Source organism: Telmatherina bonti (genome assembly GCF_933228915.1).
Source record: "Telmatherina bonti genome assembly, chromosome: 7".
In the NCBI taxonomy this organism is placed as follows: Eukaryota; Metazoa; Chordata; class Actinopteri; order Atheriniformes; family Telmatherinidae; genus Telmatherina; species Telmatherina bonti.
Window position 1 is genome coordinate 20,411,009 of NC_136625.1, and position 24,963 is coordinate 20,435,971.

General features: G+C 38.2%; 1 protein-coding gene across 1 annotated transcript in view; it reads left to right on the forward strand.

Moving 5' to 3' along the window:
- Positions 1 to 24,963, forward strand: part of cacna1eb (calcium channel, voltage-dependent, R type, alpha 1E subunit b) — a gene marked incomplete at both ends in the record, with an annotated part of 62,622 nt that overhangs the window by 34,122 nt on the left and 3,537 nt on the right. Inside the window, 35 exons of the mRNA XM_079244127.1 lie at positions 2,019 to 2,072; positions 2,521 to 2,601; positions 3,241 to 3,450; positions 3,563 to 3,675; positions 3,970 to 4,082; positions 4,207 to 4,338; positions 4,590 to 4,659; positions 5,047 to 5,164; positions 6,157 to 6,224; positions 6,329 to 6,396; positions 9,135 to 9,902; positions 10,958 to 11,202; positions 11,457 to 11,589; positions 11,716 to 11,845; positions 13,917 to 13,976; positions 14,126 to 14,232; positions 15,377 to 15,388; positions 16,122 to 16,218; positions 16,313 to 16,473; positions 18,219 to 18,356; positions 18,665 to 18,866; positions 18,954 to 19,118; positions 20,277 to 20,387; positions 20,524 to 20,604; positions 20,858 to 20,977; positions 21,095 to 21,160; positions 22,265 to 22,356; positions 22,490 to 22,664; positions 22,756 to 22,883; positions 23,124 to 23,220; positions 23,556 to 23,661; positions 23,952 to 24,059; positions 24,146 to 24,246; positions 24,629 to 24,735; positions 24,820 to 24,919. Of these exons, the coding sequence (XP_079100253.1) occupies positions 2,019 to 2,072; positions 2,521 to 2,601; positions 3,241 to 3,450; positions 3,563 to 3,675; positions 3,970 to 4,082; positions 4,207 to 4,338; positions 4,590 to 4,659; positions 5,047 to 5,164; positions 6,157 to 6,224; positions 6,329 to 6,396; positions 9,135 to 9,902; positions 10,958 to 11,202; positions 11,457 to 11,589; positions 11,716 to 11,845; positions 13,917 to 13,976; positions 14,126 to 14,232; positions 15,377 to 15,388; positions 16,122 to 16,218; positions 16,313 to 16,473; positions 18,219 to 18,356; positions 18,665 to 18,866; positions 18,954 to 19,118; positions 20,277 to 20,387; positions 20,524 to 20,604; positions 20,858 to 20,977; positions 21,095 to 21,160; positions 22,265 to 22,356; positions 22,490 to 22,664; positions 22,756 to 22,883; positions 23,124 to 23,220; positions 23,556 to 23,661; positions 23,952 to 24,059; positions 24,146 to 24,246; positions 24,629 to 24,735; positions 24,820 to 24,919 (4,637 nt within the window). The remainder of the gene's footprint in view (positions 1 to 2,018; positions 2,073 to 2,520; positions 2,602 to 3,240; positions 3,451 to 3,562; positions 3,676 to 3,969; positions 4,083 to 4,206; positions 4,339 to 4,589; positions 4,660 to 5,046; positions 5,165 to 6,156; positions 6,225 to 6,328; positions 6,397 to 9,134; positions 9,903 to 10,957; positions 11,203 to 11,456; positions 11,590 to 11,715; positions 11,846 to 13,916; positions 13,977 to 14,125; positions 14,233 to 15,376; positions 15,389 to 16,121; positions 16,219 to 16,312; positions 16,474 to 18,218; positions 18,357 to 18,664; positions 18,867 to 18,953; positions 19,119 to 20,276; positions 20,388 to 20,523; positions 20,605 to 20,857; positions 20,978 to 21,094; positions 21,161 to 22,264; positions 22,357 to 22,489; positions 22,665 to 22,755; positions 22,884 to 23,123; positions 23,221 to 23,555; positions 23,662 to 23,951; positions 24,060 to 24,145; positions 24,247 to 24,628; positions 24,736 to 24,819; positions 24,920 to 24,963) is intronic.

Here is a 24,963-nt window from a genome sequence, read left to right on the forward strand (position 1 = left end):
TAAAAAAAAAACATATGCCTAAATGTCCACACTATTCTCTACATAGTGCCCTGTATGGTGAGCACGCCATTTTTTAAGGGTGTCTGAATGTCCAGAGAGAAAAAAGTAGTGACCTCAAAATTACCCACAATGCATCTTGAAAAGTAGGAAGCATTGATGTTCAATAGACAGGTTCATATAGACCACAATGTATTGTGGGCAGGAGCTCAAAGTGGCACAAGTGACACAAACATTTAAGCAGGTTAAAAAAAAAAAAGATAGATCATTCATTTTACATCCTTATTTATTGAATAAATATACAACAAAATAAGAATAAAATACTATATAAGAATAGAAAATATTGTCGCATGAGTTTGAATTGGATTTGGAACAATGACCGGTGGTTGCTATGGTAACAGCCTGTAGTCATGTGATCTGTAGCAAGGAGAAAACAGCCAGCTTCGTGTCCGAATCGGCAACAGAATAAGTGCGCTATGTACCATGCTATATAATGTAGTAAATGAGGGCTCCGGGAATAGTGTGGCCAATTGGACACAGCCATGGAGACAATGTGATGACAGAGTGCAGGACTTCCAGTATCACCAATAACTTTTTAACTATTACTGAACTTACAGATGACTTGTGAAACATATAGAGATATTGCATTCACTCCGATTTAGGGGTGCCAGTCTTAATCTACATGCTCATTCAAAAACTATTAAAAGTAGTTGCATTAAAGACACATTAAATTGTCACAGTTTAATCTTTAACCTTTAACCATAGTCTGTACTATTGATTAGTTTTAGAGTTGGGGGCAGGATCAGGAAACAGTGAAAAGGATCATCAAGGTGTGAGATTAAAACAAAAGATCGTGGGAAAAGTCTGATGATTGAACAACACTTTCTTTAAAGTGTCAGTGAAACGCAACCATAATTTTCAGACTTCCAGAAATCCTTCATGTTTATTCGTCCAAACCTTTCCACCCCAATAAATAAATAAATAAATAAATAAATAAATACGTACTTGGGCAATTCATGTCATACAAACAGACCATGCTATTGTCCACAGTGCTGACAGAAATGGCACCGATCACCTGCACTGTTCAGAAAATTCAATTTTGAAAATAAAAATTCTGAACATTTTATATTCTTTTAATTTAAGAAACACCAGGACTCATGTGGAAAATAAAAAATTAAATGTAATATTAAAGTAGGCTTTTTTTAATTCTCCCCTTACTGTCTCGGGTGAATATTTTTTAAGGAAGTTTGCCTGCTTTTCAGGGCAGCTGAGATTCCATTTGACTCCATTGACCATAAGTTGAGTCAAAATTAGACCCAGCTACTGACAGTTTGTCAAAGAAAATAGAAAAACATGTGTTTTCTATTAAGCTATAAATATTTTTTTTTTTTTTTTTTACTTTCAAGTTTTGTACAAATTAATCAACAATATAAATGATACTTAAATCTCTGCAGAGACATCTGATTTATTCTTCTCAATTATTTGTGATACTGGAAGAAATGCTTCTCTGCTGTAAAAAAAAAATGACACCACATTGTGTGAAATTTCCTGACTTTTGTCCATTTTGAGGAGTGATTGCTCTGCTGCAGACTGTCAGAGTTTGAGTAGCTGAGCTGAGAAACTCAGGCATGCAGTGCTGTAATGGCAATCTACACTGCTTGTCTCCCACGCAAGCAGAGGGCGAGGAAAAGGTGATACTGACTCACTGACTTAAATTTGTGTGCATGTATGCATGCGCACTTGCGTGTTTACACGCATGTGTGTGAGAGAGCTGCTGTGCATATTCATGTGTGTATGGATGTGGGAGCGTGTGGGACGAAGGGGGAGAACACAGAGATGGTGACTGTGAGATAAGCAATAGAGAAGAAGTCTTCCTTGCTCTGGCCTCTCAGAGCAGCACTTACACGAGTTCCTCCAGATATTTGCAGACATCCTAAACACTTCACCCCAGACTTTACATTTCCGCAATTGTTTGAAATGTGCTTTGTGTTTAACCTGTTTTTTTTTTTTTTCCGTTACAGAGGAAGTAATGCTTGCTGAAGAGAACAAAAATTCAGGGCGTTCACCGTTAGATGGTGAGTTCTCACATTTTAGGAAATGCATCTGCTTGTACTTTAATCTACACGTTTTCCACTTTATTACATCTTTGCTCAAGAAATATTAAACCAGAGGTAACTATAGCAACAATGCTTATATTAATACTTCATTACCATCTGACAAAAACTGCTTGAATGCATTAACTTAAAAATTAAAAGCTTGTCTTTCTTACTAAGTGGCAAAGGATTTTAACACGTTCCAATGTCCTAATATAGGAACTGATGAATATGTTATGCAATGATGCCAGAATGAGACTTTTCCTCGATCATGATAAGAACATGACAGCTGAATCACTCGTCTGTTATTAAACGACAGTCATGGTTGTTGTTTAATAACTGATTTATTATTCAGCCTTTTTATTTCTACTTCTGATTGTTTGAGATTCAGAAATGGGATTACACTAAGTTTTTATGAATCTTGTTTTAGTGCTCAAGAGAGCGAGTAAGAAAACTGGTGCACGAAGAGGAGCACCGGGGGATGACAAGTATGCAGAAATGTCTGCTGCCAGTGAGTGAAAAGCATTTCTGTTGCATTTATGTGGTAGCATTTATTCTGCCTTTAATTACAGCAAGGCTTCATGACTGAGCATTGTTTTAAGGAACAGGTGTGTGATTATTTATCCCACAGAAAGAATTTCTACACAACAACCTGAACAAACTGTCCATCAGTGAATGACTGACTACACTTTGATACCAAACTGTAAAACTGCTTTACTACTTTCACAGGACATGTAAAGGCTGGTTGTAGCCAAAGAAGTGTTGGTGATACTCTTCAGCCTTGTGTTTGTGCTCTTCGCAGATGAGGTTGAGTTGAGGTGGCTTTTCTGCCTGATTAAATATCCTGAGTTGTCCAATGAAATATCCAGCTTTGGCAAGCAGATGTAATGATGTAATTGTAACCATGATGATGTAATTCCATCACAGACTGTATGAAAAAAAAAAAGTGGGGTTCTCAGGTCAAATTATTTACAAACAGCGATTTCCATTGACCCTCTGCTTGCACGTCAAAGAACCGTGCTTTACTGGTAATCACCAGCATCACCAGCATGTAGTTACTGGCTACGTTCACCTGCATTTACCTAATCTTTTAACTTCCTGCCTTTCTGAGTCTGAAGTTCTTGCGATTTAGTGGAGGATTCTCTTTCAGGCATGTCTCGATCAAGAATATACTTTCGCAGTGGCCGTCGAGGTCCAGCCGCCTATCTGCGACGTAAAGAGCGAATGTTGCGCATTTCCATTCGCCGCATGGTGAAAACAGATACTTTCTACTTGATGGTGCTCAGCCTGGTGGCTCTCAACACCATCTGCGTGGCCATCGTGCACCATGACCAGCCCGACTGGCTCACCATCTTCCTCTGTGGGTTTCACTCATGACAACTTATTTATTTATTTAGAAACAAATTTATTTTGGTCACATCTTCTATTACTTTTGGTTTGACATGTTTGTATTATGCTTTTCTAATCTCCAGACTATGCAGAGTTTGTTTTCCTCGGGCTGTTTCTGGCTGAAATGTTTTTGAAAATGTATGGCCTCGGTTTCCGTCTCTATTTCCACTCATCTTTCAACTGCTTTGACTGTGGGGTGAGATCCTCTGTCATTCTAACTTTATCAAACAACCGAAGAAGATTAAAACAGATGTGTTGTACATCACAGACAAAATAGTTTATTTTCTGGCTTCAAATAAATCCTGATCTTATCTAATACATAATGTTAAGAATAAAATGATGAATAAATTATATATAATTATAGATAAATAACTTTAAACAATTAAGTTTTATTCATTTTTTCTAGAATTATTCATTTAAACCACCGATAAGAAAACCAACCAGACTAGCTTCACAGAGATAACTTTTTCTTGTGTGCCCTGTTTTGCAGGTCATTGTTGGCAGCATCTTTGAGGTGGTTTGGGGCTTCTTCAGGCCTGGCATGTCATTTGGGATCAGTGTTCTCAGAGCACTGAGACTTCTACGAATTTTCAAGATTACTAAGTGAGTAGCACAGCTGGATGACTCGTAAAAAGACATTTAGAGCATTTTATGTTTATTTCCTGCAGGATACAGTTAGAAAAGACCCATAGCCTATTTATTTATTTATTTATTTATTTTTTGCCAGGTACTGGGCCTCTCTCAGGAACCTGGTTGTGTCCCTCATGAGCTCCATGAAGTCCATTATCAGCCTGCTTTTCCTGCTTTTCCTCTTCACTGTGGTGTTTGCTCTGCTGGGGATGCAACTTTTTGGAGGGAGGTGCGCACAGATGCTCCTCACTCTCACTTATTACAAGCAGAATTCTGCTCTGGTTTAGTTTTAAATGTGCAGGATCCTGCTACAGTTGTGAAAAAGCAGATTCTTCAGCGGCATCTTTGATGAACAAGAGAGGAAACAGTATTTCCGGATGAAAATAGCTCGCTGCATCTTCCTCCTCCTCCTCCTCTCCTTCCTCCTCGTATTTTTCCTTGGTCATATCTGACCCTGCTCTCTATCTGCTTTTCCTTTAGGTTTATCTTTGAAGATTACACTCCCACCAACTTTGACACGTTTCCAGCTGCCATCATGACAGTGTTTCAGGTTTGGCTCCCACAGATCCCCTCATCCTGCTTGCTCTCCATGACACATTACACCCTGGGATATTTCTCACCCCGGGCGCAGATTAAACAACTCTGCTCAATCGCTCTCCGCCCCCTGCCTCCGCTATCATCCCACACATCCAAGCACACATATGCGCACATGAATATCAGCAAAGGGAAACGTGAACGAGTCCACGTCAGATGTGCTTCTAACCGACTGCCCTGTGAAAGAGTGTTTTGATCAGCACACATAGTAATTATTATCCTGCTATGCTTCTTAATACTATATCACTAGCAGACAGGGGGCTCATCTCCTGTTTGGTGTATTTTTAGGCCAATATTATGTTGAATCTATGATTAAATATTCTGTGCCTGTAATCACCTTCAGATTTTAACTGGTGAGGACTGGAACGAGGTGATGTATAACGGGATTCGCTCACAGGGAGGCGTTCAGTACGGCATGTGGTCGTCCATCTACTTCATAGTGCTCACATTGTTTGGTAATTGTATCCTTGTTGACCTCAGAAGTGGTCAGAGAGTGCTGATATAACCATGATGTCCCTGCATGATCAGTGGTTAAAGGATTCAGATAAGAGCAGAAATATTGTTGAAAGTTTGAGTACAAATCATATGCTGGATGTAAGAATGAGTATTATCTGCTAAATCTAGCAACACAGCCTCTATCCGGTATAACTGCTATCATTAATTTGATGGATTAGTAATACTGATGCAAAATTTGGGTGAGAGATTAGGAAGAAGATAAAAATATATATGATTTTGAAAGATGTATTAGTTTTGAATTTGATAACAAATAATTTGAAAGTGTTTTACTTTTTTTTTTTTTTTTTTTTTTTTAACCTTTTTAACACTTTAAGAATTTAGGAAAAGGTGGAATCTTTCAGATTTAGTTGAAAGGACTGACATGCAGTGACTGAACAAGTACATGCTGGATAGGTTTTTGTTTTTACATAAGCAAGGCCTTACCTAAAAGGAAAAAAGATCTGATTGTGTAGTATCAGATATTGCTGAAAGAACTTATAGATGTTGTTCAACATCAATGATATCTTTAAGGTTGTGCAAGTATGCACAATTACGTCATTTGCTAAAATCTTTAAATCTTATCACTATACTTTGATGTTTGCAGTTTGACGATGAGGGTAAGAGAAGAAAAAAAAAAACACTAAAGTGCTGAAACCTCCTTCTTCACCTGAAAAACACAGGCTCTCTGTGATGCTATTTGGCCAGTTGCCAATAAACGCAAGTTGTCAGGATATACTATGGATGTTTTTGCACAACATTTCCAGAGGATTATTTCTGTTCTCTGAGCTTAAAATAACAATGTTGCCCTTAAAAAACAAGCAAACACATCTTAAATGAATAATCTAGATAAAACATAGTACGGTATATATCATAGTTTAACTGTACTTAGTAAGTCATTTTTAAAACAAAGATGGAAATGGGATTCTGGCACATTTGTCCTTAACTACCTTCATGACAGACACACTCCTGAACGTCTTCTTGGCCATCGCTGTTGATAACCTGGCCAATGCACAGGAACTGACAAAGGTTTGCACTGACTTCTTTTGTGTCCTGTTCATTTAATAATGACATTATTCTTAGTCTGTGTGTTCTGGTCTCAAGTAGGGATTACATATTTTCTGTTTCCCCAGGATGAAGAGGAGGAAGAGGAATTTTTCAATCAGAGATATGCCAGAGGAAGAGACGGCTTGATATCCGAGTAAGTTACCTATTCATATCAGATAAAAATCTGCTTTTAAAAATAAGATACTCAGAGGATTCGCAGCAACTTTCCTCAGTGAATGACAAATTAAACTAAATGTTTTGTTTTTTCAGATTCAAAGAAATGAAATTAACCTACTAAGAACATGAATAATGTAGGTTCATCCTCCAAACATGATTTTTACTTTAGAAAACAAAATTACTCTGAGAAGCAGTTTTAGGTGCATATAACATTTAAAACATGTCCTTTAGTTCCTTTGTTGAATGTCAAAATGTAGTTTAAAAATATGTTAACACTATGAAGACAAAATTATTAATTGGAAATATAAGATGTTAAAGTGAGCCATTAAAACATGCTTTTGCTGCACATCTATAAATGAATTTGTAGGCTCAGTGTGTGACTGGTTGTAGGTAAACATTTTCATTAAAGACAATTTCCTGTTTCTGTCAGTGACCTGGTGGTCATCCAAAAGCCATAATTATCTAGTAAGCTGATACGAGTGGAGCTGAAGGTGATTTTTAAAGGCTGTCTGAAAGAGAGAAAGGTCTGAATCAGACACTATATGGGTACACTTTTGACACACAAAAGAGCCTCATTCAGGACTCTGACATGGCTAGATTAGGACTACGCTACACTCCTAACACTCCTTGTTTGTGCACATGCCCAAAATAGACTAGAAGAAAAGGTGTGCATGTGCATGTAGACAATGTGCACATGCTAGACAAACGCACGGAATAAAAAAATAAATAAAAATTTCTTTGCAACATTTTTAATTCTAGGCATGAATTGATAAAAAGGTGCGCCACATTTTTTCCACAATATTCTACTTCTGCAGACATGCTTTTCTTTTATTCCTTTTATTCTTTTATTTTTAGCCTCTTTTAAGCTTATTTTTATTTATCTAAAAATATTTATACAGTAAAATGTGGTCATATTACACCTTATATCTTATAAATATTTTAAAAAATATAACAGTATGATTTCCTTGTCCTGTTTATCAAGGATGCTAATCAAACAGTTACAATGTATGTAGGCTACATATATTTAAAATGAATAATATGGTTATTTATTCTTCGGTAAGTGGCAGAATGGAGGATGTGTCTCTAATGTTAAATAAAGTGGCTCATTTGCAGATATACCATCTACCCCCACACATACTAGAAAACAGCATTTAAATAGATTTCCTATGCACTGTGCATCAAATAGTGAAATGTTTAATGAAAATTCTTATTGTTGAATATTTCATAAGAGAAACTTGCATTTTATTTAATTCTCTAATTTTATCACTGTGTCTTCATTTTTAAAACTTTTTGTTTGTGGTTGAATTTACTGGAGCAATAAAAAAATAAAATTTCTAATAAAAGGAAAATGAAAAGAATCCTTTGTAATTTCCATCCAATAATTGAATACCTTTCAAACAGTGATGGTGATGAACCTGTTCTGAAAATTCAGAGGCACACAAATGACATATAATAAATGTCAAATCCATTTCAGTCATAACAGCACCAGGTAGGCCCTTAAATAAATGTGTCAGTCTTGCCAATGCCTTTATAAGCGATGCAACTCTCCATTAATATCCAGGATGGATTGAATTTATATAAAACTCTGGATCTTGTATGTAATGTGTGTCAGCTGATGTTCTAACATTAAAACTTGATAGTGATAATGTCTTTTTCACTGCGCTCTGACCTTCATTTGGCAGTTTATAGAAAAGTGGCTGATAATGACAATGACAGAAAAGGCAGCAAACAATTCTAGTCACATGTTACCGTCATCATCAACAAAATGGCACTAACGTGATGTTTCTGAGGCAACTACTTCTCCTTGATACAATAATAGGTGCTGGTGTATTCAGGACTTCAGATACTCTGCATGACAGCTAGTTTTCAAACAAATAGTAAATATTCCATCATTGCATTAAAATCACTGATGTTTTAACTTTATGTAGACTTCTCTCTGAGTCAGCTCTAGCTGCGACACTGAATGTATCATTTGTCTGTCACATATATGAATGTAAGTCCTGTAAGTGTTACAACTATCAGTATGCTTATTTGATGTGTATTAGTTTTTTCTGGCTCCATCACGTTGTCTTGTTATATGCTTGTTATGTGGCACTGAACAAAATGTTATGTGCAGATAAATGAGTTCAGCTTTGGCATTATTGTAAGGTGTGCACCTGAATGCATGTTTGCATTACGACTGAGTTATTTTGTTCAGTGCCACAGTAAAAGTTCTGTGTATGTTGTAAAACACTAATGTCTTGTTTTCAAATAACCACTCACTGATTACATGGGCAGCAAAAGAGTCTGAATGCCAGTAAGTATATCTGTATGCGTCTCTGTCACACAGAATTTCTCTCTTGAGTTATACTCGATTCTTGAGATTTTTAAAAAAAAAAATGTTATGCAATGTTTGCACTTAAATCCTTCACCTCTATTTTTATTTATTTTATTTTTGTGGAGTTTGTTCTTTCTTTTTCATTTTTAGTTTTGGATGCCTTTTTGCACATTTTTCCATGGAAGTATCTTTGCATTACTAATCAACTAACATTCAAATTCACAGAAACGGTTTGCACTTTTCTAGCAACTTTTATTTCATTGGTTTGAAGTTTTTCTTCTATGTATATATCTGGTATGCTAAACGGACGCTTTTCTTGATGTTTCTTGTCTGCAAATTGTTATGCTTGAGTCCATTACTGCCAAATATTGATGTGTATATCTTATTATGGTCTTTAGTGGCAGAAGAAGACCCTACCTATACAGGAAAAGGGCAATCCACAGAGGGAGACCAAATTTCCCAGAGGAACCAGACGGTGCAGCACCTGCAGCAGATGAGCAGCCCCTTAATGGTTCCAAGCCCTTTTCAAACCGTCGTGAAAGAAGGAGAAAGGTTAACATGTCAGTTTGGGAGCAGAGAGCCAACCAGCTGCGTAAACGTCGCCAGATGGCGAGCAGAGAGGAGCTGTTTGGCAGTCCTACTGAGGATACCATTGAAACGCCTTCTATTCCCCACCATGCCTCTGCCCTTACCCCAGAAGCTAGCCCTGCTCACCTGCCTGAGTCACCCATGTCAGTGGGGATGCCCCTACCGGAGCCTCCGATGTCCATCTCCATTCCCATGCCTGAGCCTCCGGTCGCTGAACCTCTTGTGAACTTAAATGAGGAGAAAGCAGCAGGAGCAAACCACAGAACTGCAGGGGGAGGGAGACACAGGATGGCTCGAAAGTTTAGGTCCAGTCAGGGCCCCGAAGAAGGAGCCAGGCACAGGCGTCACCGTCACCGTGACGCCCGCACCGAGGCCAAGAGTTTGGATTTTACGCAGACACCACGTGAGGTGCTACATGTGAGACGGTCGCTCAGCCAAGAGAGGAAGATATTGGATGAAAGGGATGAGAAGGAGGAAAGGGAGGACAGGGAGAGGGCAGAAGGAGGAGGAACGGTCCAAGATGATGGTGGAACGTGCATTGTTAATCCATATGCAGATGTTGGAGAAGACTATAAAAGGTATGGCAGTTTTTATGCTTTCATTAAGGGGAACATGTTAGGGTCACTGCCGCTGAACAGCATCATATGTGGTTCAGGCCTTATTTCAGATCAGCACAAAAAATGTTAGAATAATGCCCACAGGGCACCAGCAAAGAATAAGCAGCTGACATTGTTGGCTAATTAGATGTATGTCAATGAATATTACCTGCCAAGAAGATAGAACATTTTCTTTTAAATTCTGCATGTCTGATATCTTCTACAAATATTTGACTAAAGCAAAAGTGAAGCTCTAATAGTCTCATACTTGCTTCATAAGTTTACTCCTAGTCCCAAACTCAGCTTTCATCATTTAGGGAAAACACTTTAGAAAAAGAACACCATAGCATAAAATAAATAAAACACCTTTTTGAAGTTTTGAATTACATGTGTTTTAGTTATTTATCTTTTGAGAATTCTTGAATAAAACTTTGACTTAAACTTTTGAACTTGTTTGAAATTTCCTTTTGTCTCTCGTCTCTTAAAAGTGGCGAGTTCTTCTCACAGATGAAATTAAAACCAAATGCATGTATGGAAATCTGTGAAAATACTGAAAAGAGAAGAATAAAAAGACACATTTGCAACTTTGTTAAGGTTTTCAGTGCTGCTTTGAGCCCATTTGCATACAAATATTTAAAACTATACCTTAAACCAGGGGTGTGCAGCTCCAGTGCTCAAGGGCCACAATCCTGCAGACTTTCCAGGTATCCCTGATGCAACACACCTGATGTAACTTAAAAAGTCATTGTGCAGAAGGTCTTAGGCTGGTGGAGCCATTTAATTTCATTTATGGTGTGTGGTAGCAGAGCCACACTGAAAACCTACAAAACTGTGACCAAGGACCAACTTTGGACACTCCTGCCTTAAACTAAGATTAAAACCTGAAGAGATACTCCGATCAAATATCCACTGGCATTCCACATGAAAGAGATTATAAAATATACAGTAAAAGGATAGAACAAATATAATAGTTGTTAATTACATTCATCACATTGTTGCATTTGTTTAAGCTCAGTACTTCTCATGTCTTGTTACAGCAGCGAGATTGATCCTCTGCAGCGTGAGCAGGGCTGTTCCTGGTCAGAGCAGGGTGAGGGTGGCCACACAGATCCGTACCGAAACGTCCCTGTGGAAGGTGCTTTAGAGGCCACAGAGTTCAATGTGAGCTCCATCGAGTCTGAGAAAAGGCAGGTCTCCCTCAAACGTGACAAGTCCAGCCTGGAGGGCAGCGTTGCCATTGAAATGTCTGCACAGCCACTTCTGGAGCTCACGCCCATGACAGGTAGCATCCTTATCACTGCAGTCACGCTGCTTTAAACACTTCATAATAAAGGAAGATTCAGTGTGTGTTACTGTACCACCTTGTGTAGGTGTTTCTGACATCTGATACCAGTGGCCATTACTTTTTTCTTTGCTGAATCCATTGTACTGGTGACTCACGTTGTTCTGTCTTTGTCATAGCTGTCCATGTGCATGAAAAAAAAAACATATTGTCTTTTTTCTTTCTGTCCTCTTGTACCTCTGTCTGGGCTTTAGTCAACAGCAAAGAGTTGGAGGCATACCAGTCTGACGAGATGGAGAAAGATGAAGAGACAGAAGAGGAAGAACCTCAGAGGCCTCCAAAACCCGTAGCCCCAGACAGTATGTTCATCTTCAAGGCGTCCAACCCGTAAGATATAACATAAAATCCTCTAAATCAAATACAATTAAGATTTTTTTTATTTTTTTTTATGTTGAGCTTTTTGAATGATCACCGTCATCATCAATAAAAATCTTCCCTTTTACTGCACTACAGTATCAGGAGGATTTGTCACTATGTGGTGACTCTACGCTATTTTGAGATGACCATCCTGCTGGTGATTGTCGCGAGCAGCATTGCGCTGGCAGCTGAGGACCCTGTGTGTACAAATTCAGACAGAAACAAGGTTAGCTCAAAATACCCCTGTCCTGCTGTGTTTGATGTATTAATGGTGACTTAGGATGCATTGGATGAATTAAGCTGATGTCAGTCAAAGCAAAAAGAGCGCTACACATGGACATATATACACATATACGTTGAGATTTGATCAAACAATCTAACAAGATTATATCAGCATGCCATAAATTCAGGCTGAAGTTGACAGCTGCTCTGAACAGCTGTAGTTCATTTATAATGTGTGAACTTGAAATTTTACTGAAGAACACGGAAGCAAAACATTATTTTAATGGAAGAGTGCACAGAAAATTTGTAATTAGTTTTTTCAGCTCTCTGTGGAATAGTAATCCCAGTGTCAAGGAAACATAATGCTTATTTTACTCTCACATTCATTATGTTCAAAAATATGATATTCAGAGGCAAGTTCAAAGTATGCTCACTTTAAAATGGAGACGAGGAATTGTTTTTTATTTCAAAGGCAAAAAATGAACAGAAAGCAAATATAAAATTTCTGCACTATGAACAATAACAAGCTTCCCTGTCATCCTTAATTAGACTAGATGAGTGAATGAATGGATGAATGAGTGAATGGATGGATGGATGGATTGATGGATGGATAAACAATAGCAATTTTTTTTTTCGTCAAAGATTCATTGACCTTTACAAAATTTTAAAGAGATCGAGTAGTGTCACACTAGCTAAATGACTTATTGAAACTTACAATGCAATACAATACAACTTTATTTATAAGACACTTTAAAAAACAACAATGTTGACCAAAGTGCCACATTGTGGGGGTTTAAAAAGAAACAGCATAAGTAACATACATTAGGACAACTTAAAAAAAATTCAGACATCTAATAACAATAAAAAAATTAAATTAAAACAGATCTAAAAAGTCAACTTGTTGTGTGGAAAGCCTGATGTGCACTGATAGGACATACTGCTGTGACCACTCTTGAAAAGGTGACAACTTTTATATAATGTTAAAATAAAAATGTCTGTGCATAACAGTTTATGGTATGTGAAACTGTTGCATCTTCCAATAAGCAGGATGAATGCAGAAAAATGAGCAGACATAAAGACCTGAACAGTTTGCAACAGGAGCAACATAGTAACAAAATGCAGATAAAGTTTTAGCTCGGAGTGTCAAGTTTGATCTCTAGTTGACATAACACTGTGTCAGCAACAATGTGTCATGACACATTTGGTCTCAAGCACATGCAAGGTGAGAATCAGCGGCTCCGCCTGGCATATAGTTGTGCAGCTTGTTTTTTTTTCCCCCACACATTTTCCCTTTTGGCAGTGTCAGGGAGTGTGTCAGGAGTAAGCAAATAGGCAAATATGAGTCCACAGGGAAATATTTGCGTATGAGAAAGAAAAACAGATGATGTGCTTTGAGGCACCAGAAAAATAATCACTTTTAAAATATTTCACATCAGCTGGTTACAGCTGCTGCCAAACAGTTATCACAGATGACACAACTTCCTGTGTACTTCTGTTTAGAAATAAAACAAACCAATCTAGAAAAAGTCTTGTTGCACTGCTCTCAGCTGAGGTGAACAGAGTCCAATACAAACAGCATTCTGCATTTCATAACTAGTTTGCTGCATTAGTGAAGATGAAAACTGGTGTCATGAGTCACACAACTTAATAAAAGTGCAGCTCCACATTACTGGTGCACCAAATAACACTGATGTGAGTGAAATGAAAATTATCTGGATGCAGATAGGAGTAGAATTTCCTATCTTTCTCTCTTTTTAGGTCAATAATAGCTTCAGCACTGTACGTTGTCTGATACGACATCATGGTACCTTAACAAATGTATTTCATCCTGTTAAAGGCTTGCCTTGAGGCATTTATGAGCTTGGAATGATACCAACTAAAGGCTAACAACTTAGTTGCCACTGGCTGAAGAGGGCAAACACAAACATCGACTCATGTGGAACTTTAGCTTTTTGTGTGAATGCATTCTGAGATTGCTGCTAAGAATACTGGGATTGAACACACTCAGAAAAGTCTCTAGATAAAAAAACAAATCCACTCAAACTTTCTCCCTGCTGTGTTTTTAAAATTTCCAGGTGCTTCGATATTTTGATTATGTCTTCACTGGAGTGTTCACTTTCGAGATGATCATAAAGGTTGGTGTCTGAAACATGTCTTTTCTCCACTTTAAATAGTAATTAACAATTAATAATATTTCATTCATCTCTTCTCTTGATTTAATCCAAGAGGTTTTTTTTTTTTGCTTCTTTTTTTCTGCTTGCGTGTCTGTGCATGTATCTTCTAGATGATAGACCAAGGTCTGATTCTGCACGATGGCTCTTATTTCCGAGACATGTGGAACATCCTGGACTTCATTGTAGTGGTGGGAGCTCTGATCGCCTTTGCTCTAACGTGAGTCACTATACAGTGCAGCCTGCGGATGACTAATGGCCGACTCACTGCAGCAAATAACTTTCAGAGCATACAGTACTGTTACAAAAGACCCTTCTTCAGAAATGAATTGCAAACACGGAGGCATACATTGCTCTGTGAAACGTGTAACTCGGGTTTAGCTTTCAACATGGAGATATAACAGGAAGAAAAGACAGATTTCTGTGTAATTTAGGAGTAGAAGAGACGTGTCATGACCAGGTGCTGAAGGGATGCTATAGATGTGTGTAAAGACATCAGAATCTGACAATAAAACAAGTTTCACCTCCATCAGTGATGGGCTGGGCAGTGTACAAAACTGCTAATAATATGTTAGGACACTTTATAGTGTTATTACCCCCAAATCAAGAGATTGTTGAACATCATGTAAGAACAAAAGCATTTTAATTATTACATTTAACCATAATAAATTCAAATTGGGTTGTACAATATTAAAATCAAAAATGCAAAGAAGCTGCTCCTCTGTGCAGTTTATTCTGAACAATCTTAGCCGCCGGTGTCGTTTAGCATCTAATATAGACAACCTACTTCACTTTTGTACTTAAGTCACTGTCAGATTTGAATTTTGAATGTAGTTTAACCTGCACATCAGCATAATATATAGTCTGTAAATAATTTCTTTTCTATGTGGTTTACATCTTAGCCTTGAGTCTTGAGTTGACAAACACTTAAACGACACCTGAATGTATTTCCTTGGAGATTCAGAAAGGAGGGTCCAAAACTGAGTATTGTGTTTTAAACAAAATGGAGTTTTGCATACCCATAAACCTCAAAGTAAATATATTTATTCTAAAAGGACAAAGTAAGTGTTTCACAAAGTCCCATCGAAACCTGGACATGACTAATACTGAAAACCTCTGTCTCTGTAATTATTATTATTAGTTTTTTTTCTGTTGTCTTTGCTGATGTTTGTTTGATAACTAACTACTGAACTAACCAACTAACTTCTACTGTGTACTGCATTTTGTTGCACTGTATGTGGATTTCTCTGTTGTGAATATAGCTGTGATGCTTTCAGTGTTGCTTAAGTCGTTGTAACTCTCTTTATGCCTCAATTTTTTTTCTCTGTTGTTCCTGTGGATTTTATCACTGTTGGGGCTACCAGGAATGTGATGGGGTAAAAATTTTAGTCAAACTACATGTAAACTTATCCCATAACTTTCACACATATTTCGCACATTCTCACGTCATGCACTATGTCACTGAAGTAAGCGACGTCCTTCCTGTTTTGTTTTGTTGTCATGTTACTTATGGCTCACTTAAAGTGTCAGTTGTTAATTTGGAAACAAAAGCAAGCACCATATTTGTTACCCCCCCCCCCCCCACACACACACACAATAATCATTTCATGATGTGCAAAAAAAAATCGTGGAGGAAAAGACATTGTCCTCATATCTTCATGTCTCAATTCATTGTGACACTTATTTGCACACATGCAGGTTTGAAATTTAACATAGCAAGACACACAGGTTAAATACTTAATAGAGTACAACACTATGACTTTTAAAGTTTATATTTTGGGGCAACAAAACTCCTACTAAGACTAAATTCTTGTAGTAAAGTACTGATGAGGTCACAAATTTGTAATTCAAAACAATTCATGTTTGGGCACAAAAACGGCACATATATGCATATAAAATGATGTAAAATGTTAATAATTTTACTCTTAGCATCTGTCAAACTCTAAACAAACTTTTTCAAAGAGAATTTCTCTGTTTCATTTTGCATTTCCATGTGCACTTTTGTAGACATTATGAAATCACTGTGTATATCACTTTATGACACTTGTCTTTGTGCATTGGCGTGAGTACACACTTTTTCTTGATACTGAAATATTTTAATGTCAACAGAAACAACAAAGGCAGAGACATCAAGACAATAAAGTCCCTGCGAGTGTTGAGGGTTCTACGACCTCTTAAAACCATCAAGAGGCTTCCAAAGCTCAAGGTTTGATGTAAATGTGTGCAGACCCGGTAACTTAGTTTTAATGTGTTTTTTCACAGGATTTTATTTGCCTCCCTCTGCCTTTTTACTTCTGCAGGCCGTTTTTGACTGTGTGGTCACATCTCTGAAGAACGTTTTCAACATCCTCATTGTGTACCAGCTTTTCATGTTCATCTTCGCTGTCATCGCAGTGCAGCTCTTTAAGGGGAAGTTCTTCTATTGCACTGACAGCTCCATGAATACAGAAAAGGAATGCCGGTAAGTAAATAGACAAACCTCTCTCACTGTCTCACATTTGAATTTTAAGTGTGGGTGCACTATATATGCCTGAAAATCATCCTACATGCTGTCACTCAGAATGCACAGCCACACTATAGCGTGTGAATATGAACGTTTATCAGTAATTATAGAGTTACAGCAGTTTTTGACACTTTGTTAACTTTACATATTCCCCTCCTTGTACTGGATTATGTAAAATGTTTTAGATTTCTGTGTACACCTCTATATCAGTGATCTCAAACTCTGGTCCTCAAGGGCCACTGTCCTAAAGCTGTTTTCCCGCTTCAACAAACATGATTCAAATAAATGGCTCATTTTGCAGAACAAGCTGTTAGATCTATTTAATTTGAATCTGATGTAATAGAGTAGAGAAGCATCTAAAACCTGACGGACAGCGGATCACAAAGACTGGTATTTGTATCTCTGCTCTATATGCAGCTGCAGTATGACGCTTTGGACTGGCATGACTAAAGTCAAGGGAAAACATCTAGCTCTTTTTAATTGGAATAAATTTATCCAGCAGCTTGTTAAAATGTATGTTTTTACTTTTCATTCTTAGTTTTTCAATTTGTGTAGACTCACACTGGTTAATTTAGTAATTATGTTATCAGACACTTAAATTCAGTATCAGCCTGCCTGAAAAGAAGACGGAGGTCTACCTGACATGTTTTGATGGTAGTCTTCCGTCTTCATCAGAAGGGTCACTGCATGGTGTGTGACGTGTATAAATCAGCTGATTTTTCATTGAGGCAGTGTCCACCTGTCCATCTGACCCATCATAAGGACTCAGATTATGAATTTAAGACATTGTGGTTTATGGCAAGATGTTTCGAACAATTTCTTAGAATTGAAAGTAAATTTTAGGGAAAAAGATCCTCCAAATATTGACATTACACTCCCAAAATGAAATCTCTAAAATATTAAAGGGGAGGGGGGTTGCCTTCTCCAGCAGGTTTACATATAATTATACAATATTGGCATTTGTACAACAAATTCAGGGCTATACAGTGATGTGGTGTATCACCACAGCCTCATAGCAAGAAGCTCACTGGTTGGGACCATGGTTGTAGAGTTTGCATGTTCTCCCCATTGTATCCGTGGGTTCTGTGCAGATTTCCGGCTTCCTCCCACAGCTTAAAGACATGAAGTTTAGGTCAACTGGTCACTCTAAAATTCTCCCTAGGAGTGAACGTGAGTAGTTGTTTGTGTCTCTGTGTTGTCCTGTGATGGACTGGTGACATATCCACGGTGTACCCTGCTACTTGCAGGGAAAATGCATTTTTTCTGAGCCTTCTGATTCAGCAAACTATGTACCAATCCCACCCAAATGTTCTGCCTTCAAGAATGATACCATGTGTATACTTGTCCTTTTTTACAGCAGCAGATAACTCACCTAAACATCAGGTTACCTAAGGACTTGGACCATCAGCATTCAGCACTTTACAAGTGTAGACTGGAGTCAGAGCTGCCCTGGATTTCTAAATCTTTCTAAACCTTTCCTTACTGGTCCTTTAAGTTTCAAACCACTTAACTCTTATAATTAATTATTTAGTTTAAATGACTAATTTTGTATTTCTTTGTTTTAACTTTGCTTTCATTTTACAATTTAGGAAACATTTTTAAAAAAAAGTATGTTACTTAGAATGTGTCTTTTCATTAAAACAACACTTTTAATCAGTGAATGAAGTGAAACAATGACCTCTGATCTGCTTTATTCCCTGCAGAGGCTTCTATATTGACTACAGCAGAGACAAGAAGGAGGTCAAGAGGAGAGAGTGGAGGAGACATGAGTTTCACTATGACAACGTCTGCTGGGCCCTACTCACACTTTTTACTGTGTCTACGGGAGAAGGATGGCCTCAGTAAGCAAACTTGCTAAATTAAGTCTCTAATTAACTGCTGGACTCAAGAAGGAGATTAAAAGTTTGAAACTCAGCAAACACCATGACACACAAAGAACCTGAAACAGGCTCAGAACGAGAGCTGTACAGCTACAACAGAGTAAACTGAGATGAAACAGAGACACACTACTACACAGAGCTTATACTAACAAATGCGGAAAAACTAATAGAATTAGACGCACAACCACAAAAGAAACACATCATGTTGAAGAACTACAAAATAAGGTAATTGTGCAATGAATTCAGTTGAAATACTTTTTGTCATGCAGGGTCCTCCAACACTCCACTGACGTCACGGAGGAGAACATGGGGCCAAGTCGCGGGAACCGAATGGAGATGTCTGTTTTCTACGTGGTCTATTTTGTGGTTTTCCCATTCTTCTTCGTCAACATATTTGTAGCTCTCATCATCATCACCTTCCAGGAACAGGGTGACAAGATGATTCAGGAGTGCAGTCTGGAGAAGAATGAGGTGCGGACTAGTAAAAGAGACATTTGGTCCCCTACTACATTGATGCACTTCAGCTTTGTCTTATTTTGCCCATTTTCTCCCCATCAGAGGGCGTGCATTGACTTCGCTATCAGCGCTAAGCCGATGACCCGCTACATGCCTCAGAACAGACAAACCTTCCAGTACAGACTGTGGCACTTTGTGGCTTCGCCTTCTTTTGAGTACACAGTGCTCGTCATGATCGCCCTCAATACTGTCGTTCTCATGATGAAGGTAATGACGGAACAACTGTCGCTCTGCAATCAGCAGTTTTCATAAACTGATTGAACTGTTTTCCTGGCTCCAGTGCAGCTTCGGGTTTCTTTTTATACCAGCTTCGCAGAGACTTAAACCTTTCTTTACATGATCAGGTTTTGTAGTCACATGCTGGAGTGTGTTAGAGTTTGTTGCCAGGGAAACCCACCACAGCTAATATTGAGTGATTGAGAAGATTTTGTTGGTCAGCATGTTCTTTATGGAGTAAGTCAGTCCTCAGTCAGTTTGGAATCTGGAAAGTCTTCAGGGTTGAATCACACCTCGCTTCATTGTTTTGTTGTCTCATTTGTCTCTTATGTGCCATGACAGAGTCTTAACATGTCAGAGTAACAAAAATATGGTTATTTACTCCACCTGTAAGTGATCTGAGCAAAGATTTCCACTCATCTTTCGGAGATTGTAAACTGCCTCATGTTCAGTTTTTTCCTGATTGCCAAAACTGGTTATTTATCTTGCCTCTTCTAATGCAAACTCAAAAAATCATCAGTATCATCCTTCACCAATTTCTTCTCTTTTAGACAAGTTTAATATACGTTGATGTCTTAAAATTAATTTAATGGTTTTTAAAGTCATGAATGGTCTGGCCCTTACTTATCTAAGTTCCTGCAGCCAGAATACTTAGATCTACTAATCAGTTGCTTGTGAAATCCGAGTCTTCTCAGTAGTGCCCCCCCCAAACTACTTCTACTTAAACAAGTTGTCTTGGCCTTTTCTTGTCCTGATATTATTTTAGCTATTCATTTTTACAGTTTTAGTATTTAGTATATGTTTTATCTGTGTTATTGCCCATCTTGTGCAGCACTTTGGTCAACTGAGGTTGTTTTTAAATGCAATGTAGAAATACATTTGACTGGATTTGATGTTTATGTTCAATTTCCAATAAGTTTCTAAAGGTTTTCCCATGTATGATAATAACAGGATGTGGGTTGTTAGTTTTAGGCTTGCTTTTAGACTTTAGAAACTGTCCTTAAAATACAGGAAGAGTAGATGAGTTTAAATCATCCATGACATTACAAGATGTTTTGAGTCGGTTGTAAAGTCAACATGTTCTCTATCAATGGGCTCATAATTCAATGATCTAACATCTGGTTGACCTTCTGACCTGTCTTTCTTCAGTACCACTCAGCCCCAACAGCTTATGATGCAGTTCTGAAACACCTGAACACAGCCTTCACCATCCTCTTCTCTTTGGAGTGTATACTGAAGATCATGGCGTTTGGTTTTGTGGTGAGCGGCAATGCAAATGTGAAATAAAAGATTTACAAATATTTAAAACACTGTTTTTTGTTTTTTTTTTTTTTTTTTTTTTTTTTTTGCACCGTTCCTGAGAAATTCACCCATGTTTATTTTCCTTCTCTTGCAGAATTACTTTCGAGACACTTGGAATATCTTTGACTTTATCACTGTGCTTGGTAGTATCACAGAAATAATAGTGGATTTGCAGGTAAGATGTAGCTTAGACATCAACAATTAAAACCCCTTTGTGACCCAAAAATAGAGATCAGAGCTGGCAGCTTTGGATTCAGCACCCTTTCTTTACAAGTTTACTTGTGTGTTACGATCCCTGCCTGCTTAAGTCATGTTGTGTTGAATTTTGCCATCTGTGATTTACATCCTGTCTCTCCCGTCTGGCTGCCACTTTCTCTATCTCTGTCTGTGTCATTCTCTCTCTCTAACCACTCGTGCGGCTGTGCCAGTCGGTGAACACCATCAACATGAGTTTCCTGAAGCTTTTCCGAACAGCCAGGTTGATTAAGCTGCTGAGACAGGGCTACACCATCCGCATACTGCTGTGGACATTTGTACAATCATTCAAGGTTCAACATTTTAAAATTCTCTTTTTTTCCTTTATTATTATTTAAAGGATTATGAAAGCATGAAACAGATTGAAAGAAGTTTGTTTGATGTTGTCGCTGCTGTGTCTTCTTTGACAGGCTCTCCCTTACGTCTGCCTTCTAATCGCCATGCTTTTCTTCATATATGCCATAATAGGAATGCAGGTATAGTTTTGTTATAACCATTTATTGAACAAATATTGAGTTTGTAAATTAAAAAACATCTTTAACATAGAATTATGGAAACTTTCCTTGAGTTTATATAAAAAATATTTCAATTCAATTCAGTTCAATTCAGCTTTATTTGTATTGTGCCAGTTCACAACAACACCATCTCAGGGCATTTTAAAGACTGGCAATTCAAACCAATTCATAATAAATAGCCGAGCTAAGAGAAACCAACAGATTGCATAAAAACTTGACTTATATCCAATCCAGTGGGAAGTGGGGACAGTGGGAAGCAAAACTCCCCTTTAACAGGAAGGCAAAACCTCCAGCAGAACCCGGCTCGGGGAGGTCAGCTATCTGCCTTGACTGGTTGAGGTGGAGAGGACAGGAAAGATAGATCAACGTGTACCCCAGTTATCAAGCCAAAAGATCTTCAGAAAAGGATAAAATATGTTAATGATGTCAGTACTGTCATTTATACATGGAGCAAAAGAACAGAGAATTGAAAAGGAACAACTCAGTGCATCATGAGCTCCATAATTAATGGCTAGCTAGACTACCCCAAAATATAAGACTTGTTTTTTACTTTGCGTTCCAATATAATCCTCTAGAAGTGTCTGTTTTCGGTAAAGTTTGGCTTTATGAATACTGCTGTGTGCTCTTGCAGGCAAAGTGCAGTATTTTCTTATCTGGCAACAATATCTGGTGTATCGGAAATGAACACCAGTTAAATATGAAGTAGCTCATATAAGCAGTGGTCCAGACAGGTGCAGAAGAGCTTAAATGTCTGTCAAAATCGGTGAACATAAACAAAACTGCTGATTTTCAGACACAAACACAGTCACTGTGAACAAATGTACAACTTTGTAACTTTTACAGATCGTAAATGTATCGATATCATGACTTTTATGAGCTTGTTTGGTCTACCCTTGTTATATTAACAGAATTTCAGCCATTAACTCATACTAATATCAGTTTGTGGTGCTGATTTGGTCATATTGTATTCATATTCTATGAAGAAACTTTGCTTTGTGGTATTTTTTTGTAGAAGTTTTGGTAGAAGTTTATAGATTTCTGGTAAAAACTGCTTGTTACCTGCAGGTGTTTGGAAACATCAAGCTGAATGATGAGAGTCACATCAATCAGCACAACAATTTTAAGACATTTTTCAGTGCTCTGATGCTTCTGTTCAGGTGAGACTTATCCCAAAAATATGATAAATGCATTTGGAAAATTTTGAAATGAAAGATGTTTTGTTCTTGGTTTTAAGTGAAGGTGATGTCTGTTTGATGCCAGCTGGGTATTTGCTTGTGTTTGAACAATAAGGAGTGCTACAGGGGAATCCTGGCAGGAGATCATGCTCTCCTGTCTGTCTGGGCAGGAGTGTGAACCAGACCCCTCCATCGCCCCCTTCACCTTGTCTCCAGACCATGAAGGTGGATGTGGGACAGACTTTGCTTACTGCTACTTTGTCTCCTTCATCTTCTTCAGCTCATTCTTGGTCAGAACAAAGATCAAGTAAAACATTCCCATCACAGCTTGCCTTGCATGCTGCATCTCTTCTCAGATCTTCATTCATGTGCCATTTTTAGATGCTGAATCTATTTGTAGCTGTGATTATGGATAACTTTGAGTACCTGACAAGAGATTCCTCAATCCTGGGTCCCCATCATCTGGATGAGTTTGTTCGAATCTGGGGGGAATACGATCGGCTGGCTTGGTGAGCTATATTAGCAACTCTACACATAAGAATTTCAATTTGTACCTGATTATGTCTTCATGTTTCTGTCTTTATCCAGCAGAGGGCAGCCAAAGATTGTGAAATATTAAAGCTTTAACGTTTTTTTACTGCGAGTTAGTTAAACATGAGCTGATGTCCATTTAAATTCATAAGGAGGCTTCATAGTTTGTTCTTTCTGCTTGTGTGATCATATGTATCCCCCCCGTTGTTCTCCTGAAGTGGGCGCATTCACTACACAGCTATGTATGAGATGTTGACACACATGTCACCACCCCTTGGTCTGGGTAAAAAATGTCCTGCTAAGATCGCCTACAAGGTAATGGAAAAAAAACTTCTTTTTTTTTTCAAAATACAGAAAGAGCTAAATTGAAATAAAATGTAAAGAGGAAATGCTAAATCATAAGTAAAGTAGTGCCAGACTACTTTTGTTGTATTAATCAGTTGTAGAATTAAAAGATAAAAACTCAATTATTTCAGCTTAGATTCAACGAGTAATACTTAAATGTGTGTGTTTGAAAAGGTTGTTGAGTGTATAGGTTGCCCATCTACTGGAAACCATGCTTTCCAAACGCACACAGTAAATGATAAGAATATGAAGTTTATATTTTGTCCTAAATTTTCCTTCTTCACCCCGCCTGTCATCTTTCTCAGAGACTGGTGTTGATGAACATGCCTGTAGACGAAGATATGACTGTCCACTTCACCTCCACTCTGATGTCGCTCATCCGCACAGCTTTGGACATCAAAATAGCTCGAGGTCGGAGGCCAGATCAATTTTAAATTGCGCAAAATGTATCTTCAAGCTAAAGTCGCTAAATTTACCTCCCCGATGGACTGGCGACATATCCAGGGTGTACCCTGCCTCTTGCCCAGTGATTGCTGGGATAGGCTCCAGCTTTTCTGCTACCTTTAATTGTACTAAGCTGTTAAGAATGGATGGATGGATGGATGGATGGATGGTCTCTAAATTTCACATTTTGTCCAGACCACAGACTTAAATAAAATTAAGGTAACATTTTGCTGTTGAATGTGGACATTTCTGCGCAGGTGGTGAAGACCGTATTGCTCTGGATGCAGAGCTGCAAAAGGAGATCAGTATCATTTGGCCATATCTACCACAGAAAACCTTGGATCTACTGGTGCCTATTAACAAAGGTGGGGCTCTACCAGTAAAGGGGTATTTCCTGCGTAATGCTGGGAGACAAGCAGTGACACCTAATGTAGTATGTCTGCCCTCACAGACACTGACATGACTGTAGGGAAGATCTACGCTTCAATGATGATCATGGATTACTTCAAACAAAACAAAGCAAAGAAACTCCGGCAACAGTTGGAAGCTCAGGTCAGCCCAACACACTGATATGACCTTTTTCCCCTTTTAATTGCATTTTATTTATGAATTTGTATTTTTTTTAGCTGCTCGACAATTTTGGGGGCTTCTTTGTTGTAATTTTCAGTGGGCAACCAGTCTGACCAAAAGACAGGCAGTTTACCACATCCAGAATGTAGTTTGACATCGTCTAGCTAAATTAATCAAGGCTTTCCAGTATCCGTAACATTATGTGAATGGATCTTGTAGTGGTAATGTTGCCTTCACAGATGTGTAAGTTGTTTATACAAAGTGTGCCGATGCACCGATGCACAATCTGGCTTCTGTGCTGATAACAATCTATGAAACCTGCATTTGATCTTCTGTGTGTGTGTGTGTTTGTGTCTCCTTTTAGAAGAGTAACTTGATGTTTAAGCGTCTGGATGCCTCTACCCTCCCCGAGGACATTCTGTCAAACACTCAGCCGCTGCCAATGATGGCCCACAGTGCTGGTTCAGCCCTGTGAGTCTGCAGATGTGTTAAAATTGTTTATTTATGTGCATTTCTGCGTATTCTGTTTACTGTGTACCTCCTTCCACCATACAGGACCAGAGGAGGCTTTGTGGCTCTTAGCCCCATCTCACCACAGGAACTATTTCTGCAGCCCATCAGCTCAGACACTGATGCCGGTCAGCAACAGAATCAGGTGAGATGGACACCATTGAAACCATGCATGCTTTTTATTATTAA